This window comes from Elephantulus edwardii, unplaced genomic scaffold (genome assembly GCF_000299155.1).
Source record: "Elephantulus edwardii isolate Elephantulus edwardi_28Jun2011 unplaced genomic scaffold, EleEdw1.0 scaffold00020, whole genome shotgun sequence".
Taxonomy (NCBI): domain Eukaryota; kingdom Metazoa; phylum Chordata; class Mammalia; order Macroscelidea; family Macroscelididae; genus Elephantulus; species Elephantulus edwardii.
Genome location: NW_006399770.1, coordinates 27,236,187 through 27,240,963, shown reverse-complemented (window position 1 = coordinate 27,240,963; position 4,777 = coordinate 27,236,187). Strand labels below are relative to the sequence as shown.

At 38.0% G+C, this 4,777-nt stretch overlaps 1 protein-coding gene across 2 annotated transcripts in view; it reads left to right on the top strand.

Moving 5' to 3' along the window:
• SLC25A24 (solute carrier family 25 (mitochondrial carrier; phosphate carrier), member 24) overlaps window positions 1-4,777 on the top strand; it is an 80,077-nt gene that overhangs the window by 32,401 nt on the left and 42,899 nt on the right. For both annotated transcript variants that reach the window (XM_006882464.1, XM_006882465.1), the window contains exon 3: window positions 3,766-3,853. In XM_006882464.1, the coding sequence (XP_006882526.1) occupies window positions 3,766-3,853 (88 nt within the window). The remainder of the gene's footprint in view (window positions 1-3,765; window positions 3,854-4,777) is intronic.

The window sequence follows — 4,777 nt, the reverse complement described above, 5'->3', positions numbered from 1 at the left end:
GCTTTCGGCAGAATGTTAAATGATCCCGGAAGTATTAAAAAAAGATGGAAGGAATATACTGAGTCACATCCAGCATACTAAAAAAAAAAAAAAAGTATAGAAGAATACCTCAAAATACAGCAAAGTTCTGTTATTGTTGTGTGGTACCTACCACCAATTTTTTTTTAAGCTTCTCAGTCATCATCTGGAAAGAAAACAGTCTGGGATAACGTACTTTTTAAAAACCCAGCTCTGATCTAGCACAGTCACTATTAGATTTCATAGAGCAAGTGTTAGATATTTTCCATTCATAGAATATGATATAGTATGGTTCTACTTCTATAATACTAGAGGATGCCATTAAAAAGGCATTATTTGAGATTGATTCTACTTTTCCAACAGAGGACCCAAAAGATGGTTTGACATAGCTCTGGTACATAAGTGCACCTTTTTAGATAGGATTTCCTTTCCTTAATGGCACAGGTCTAAGTACTCGTTACCCTATTGCTCTTCATGAACATCAGCTGAAACAATTTGTATATCCATGCATCTCACTGGTTATCCTGGTTTTACAAGGTCTTTCTTTTAAATGCAATCTTTCTCTTTCATTAATATCTACCAGTGACTTTGTTTTCCTGGAAGTCACTGCTATTGATGCAGGGCTGATTTGAGATTCCCATTACCTTGTTTTGTTTCTCAGTTTTAGTCTTAGACTCCCTCTAAGTCTAAAAGTTGCTCAAGGGAAGTACTGTGTTACTTACACATTTTTGCTATATTTTTTGTTTCTTTTTACTCTCAATTTACTCTTCTATCTATAATCATAATCTGATTTCTTTAATCCTGATAATCCCTCCAATTCTTGTTCTTTCTCAGCTCAAGTTCTGTTGTCAGCTTTCATAAAGGAATTGCCCATACTCTTTGGCTCTATTTTCCCATTATCTACTTTTTCCTTAATCAATATAGTACAGCTTTATACATAACACATGTATGACTAATACTTATTAAGATGTACAAATATGTACTTTTAAAATTAATGGTGGCTTAGTCGAATATTGTAATCAAATAATAGCATTAATATACATGCACATAAAATCTTGCTGACGATTTTTTAAAAAATGGCTGAAATAGTATACCAATAGGGAACTGCTAGAAATTCAAGCTGGATTTAAAAGAAGCCATAACATGAGGGATATTATTGATGATGTTTGATGGATTTTGGCTGAAAGCAGAAAATAACACAAAGGTGTTGTGTTTTCTTGACCACACAGTCATTTGATTATGCGAATCATAACAGATTATGACTAACACTGAGAAGAATAGGAATTGAAGACTAGCAATTACAGAATATCTAATTACACTTATGCCAAGCCTATACCTAGATCAAGAGCTGTTGTTTGAACACAGCATGGTGATGCTGTATAGTTTAAAACCAGGAAAGATGTGCTTCAGGATTGTATCCTTTCTCCATACCTATTCAGTTTGTATGCTAAACATATAATTTGAGAAACTGCATTATGTGAAGAAGAATGGGACATCAGGATAAGAGGAAGATTTAACACTCTGCATTATGCAGATGATACAACTTTGCTTGCAGAAGATCAAAGATTTAAAGTTTTCACTATAGATTGTATCTCATCATCAGGACAACAAAAATTCTCACCACTGAACGAGTAGGCAACATCATGATAGATGGAGAAAAGATTGAAATTGCCCTGGACTCTTGCTTCCACCATAAACACCCATGATAATAGCAGTTGTTGTTTTTAAGTGCCATCAAGTTGCTTGTGACCCTGTGAACAATAGCTCTGAACCTTGCCCTATCCTGAACCCGTCCCTCTCTCCTCACTCTGACACACGTACCCTCTTTGCTCCAGTTACTGTGTCAATTCATCTCATCTGGGGTTTTCCTCTCCTGAGCGATCTCTCCACTCTTTCAAACATAATGTCCTTTTCTAAGGTCTGGTGCCTCTTGTCCACATGCCCAAAATATGTGAGATGAAGCTACAAAATCCTTGCCTCCAAAGAACTGGTTTCACTCTTTCCGGGACAGACTTGTTTGTTCTCTTGGCAGTCCGTGGTATGCATGTTCAGTACTCTTCTCCAGCACCACAACTCAAAGGAATCAATTCTTCTGTCATCCTTAGTCATTGTCCAGCACTCTGATGCATAGCAAGTAATTAAGAAGACCATGCCTGGTTCAGGTGCACCTTAGTCCCTCTTTAGCACTCTGGAGAGGTCTCTGACAGAATACTTCCTTGGTCTAATTGATCTCTTGATTTCCTGGTTGCTGGTGCCAAGAATGTTGATTGTGAAGCCAAGTGCAGTCAGAATTTTTTAAAACTGCTATCTCTTCTTCATATGTTGTGGTGCTGCCAGTTGACCCAGTGGTGAGAATCTTTGTCTTCTTGATGATGAGCTTCAGTCTATATTGGATCCTGCGGTCCTTGGCCTTCTGCAGGAAATGGGCCAGGTCTCCCTCAGTTTTGACAAACAAGGTTACGTCATCTATATAATGCAGGTTGTTGATGAATCTTTGTCCATTCCGGTTGCTACATTCCTCCTCATACAGTCCAGCCTCCTGAGTAATCTATTCCGTATATAAATTGAAAAGGTATGGAGACAGGATGCATCCCTGATGCACTCTTTCCCTGATAACAGCATTCACAAAATTAAAGGATGTGTTACAATGGGGAAATCAGTAGAAGTTGTAAAAGAAGCAAAGATGTCCGTTGATGACTAAGGTGCACTTGATCCTATCCATGGTATCTTCAGTTGCTCCTGTGCATCTGAAATCAATGCCTTTGTAGTGTTGGTGAAGAATATTGATAATACCATTAGGTGCCGAAAGAACAAACAAGTGTTCCTTGAAGCAAGTGCAACTGAATGCTCCTTAGAGGTAAGGATGCTGAAACGTCATTTCATGTACATTGAGCATATTTTTGGAGGAACTATTCTATGGAGAGTAACATTATTGGGTCAGTGAAAGAGAGGAAGACCCTCAGTGAGATGGTTTGACACAGTTACTACCATAATGCAATGAGCTTAACTGAGATTATGGTGCAGGATTGGCCCATGTTCAGATCTTTCGAATTGTGGTTGACTCAAAGTCACATAACAATATAAGTGGGTTTGAAGTTTCTCTACCAACCCAAAGGCAAGTAGTTCAAAATCACCAGCTACTCCTTTGGAGAAGGTTGAGCAACGTCCTCTTGTGTGATTTACAGCCTATGGAAACCTGCTGGAGAATCAGCTATGAATTAGTTCCATCTACTGACCATGAGTTGAGTTTAATTGAATTTACTAGAACCAGAATCTCTCCATTTGAACCTTTGCTTGAGTGTGTTACTTGAGAATATCACTTAAATCTTGGGCTCGCTCTTTTTTTCTCTTTAAAAGGATTAATATTATTTACCTAGAGGGCTATTGTGATTGTTAAATGATCAACCTATGAGTATTTAATACGTTTGTTAAATACTGAGTACTAATATTACTCAACGTAATTGACACAGTGACTGCAACCCCAGGCTTTAGCACAGTGGAGTTTATGAGGTTGATGTTGGCTTGGGCAAGGCTTTGTTCTGTTGCTCACAGGATTACCATGAGTCAGAGCCACCTTGATAAATCCTAACAACATCAGTGTTGCAGTGTGTGGTCAAGCAAAACCATAACCCAATTCAGTTTGTCTTAATTCAGGCTTTTTCTTACAGAATCAAGGATTTAAAATTTATGGTTCCTAAAGTCCTTATAATTTCTACTCTCAGTATATGCTATTTTTATCTTTTAAAGGGAAAATTGAGGCTTTGGAAATTGTCGATGCTCTCAAAACATTGGGTATAGATATTTCCGAAAATCAAGCACAGTTGATTCTTCAAAGGTAAGCTTTCCCACTTGTTGACATTTGTCTTTTACCTTTTCATTTTAATATCGTGCATTACAGATAACGTTTTGTGACATTAAAACAACTCTTTACACCTTGCAGTTCCTCATTTTGCATATCCAATGTCATTCTTCCATTTCCCCCCCATTTTAATTTTGTACATATGCAGACAAAATGCTGTTGTGTGCTGTAAGGTAAATTCTGACTGTAGTGATCTGACCCAGTGACTGTAACGATGAGTTTGAGCATATCAGAGATCATAAGAATAGTTGAAAGATAGGGCAAGGTTCAGATATTTTGTTGTAGGGTCTCTGTGAGTTGACTTGATGGCACTTAACAATAACAACAATAGTGATATGACAGAATAGGACTCCCCTTCCACTTTCCTCGGCTGTAATCTTATGGGACCAATTTGCTGTGTCTTAGAGCTGCAGAGTGGGTTCAAACCATTGACCTTTAGAAAGCTACAGACCACTTAACCGTTGTGCCAGGGCTCCTTATCAGAAATGTAGGTGTGGGAAGTAGATGTCCAGATTCTTTCTTGCAAGGTCCTAAGGAGCAGTGGAAAGGCAAACAGTATTAAACCCATAGGTAAGAGTTAAGAGTTCGGGTGCATAGGGATTTGATTCTTAGAAGGTCCCATTAAACTATTTTATCTATTCCTGGTTATAGGTTTTTCAGGATGCTTGGAAGACTGTTCATGTTGTGGAATAGTGCTTCTGTGGTTCTTACAAGCTTCTCTCTAATAAAGTTTATAGTTCTTGGTTTTAGTCCTAGGTCCCTGCTCCACTTTGAGTTGGTTTTTTTGTGTATGGTGTGAGGTGTGGGTCTAGTTTGAATTTTCTGAAGATGGTTTTCCAATTTTGCCAACACCATTTGTTAAAAAGGCTGTCAAAATCCCTAGCTCTAAGAGAGATTTTG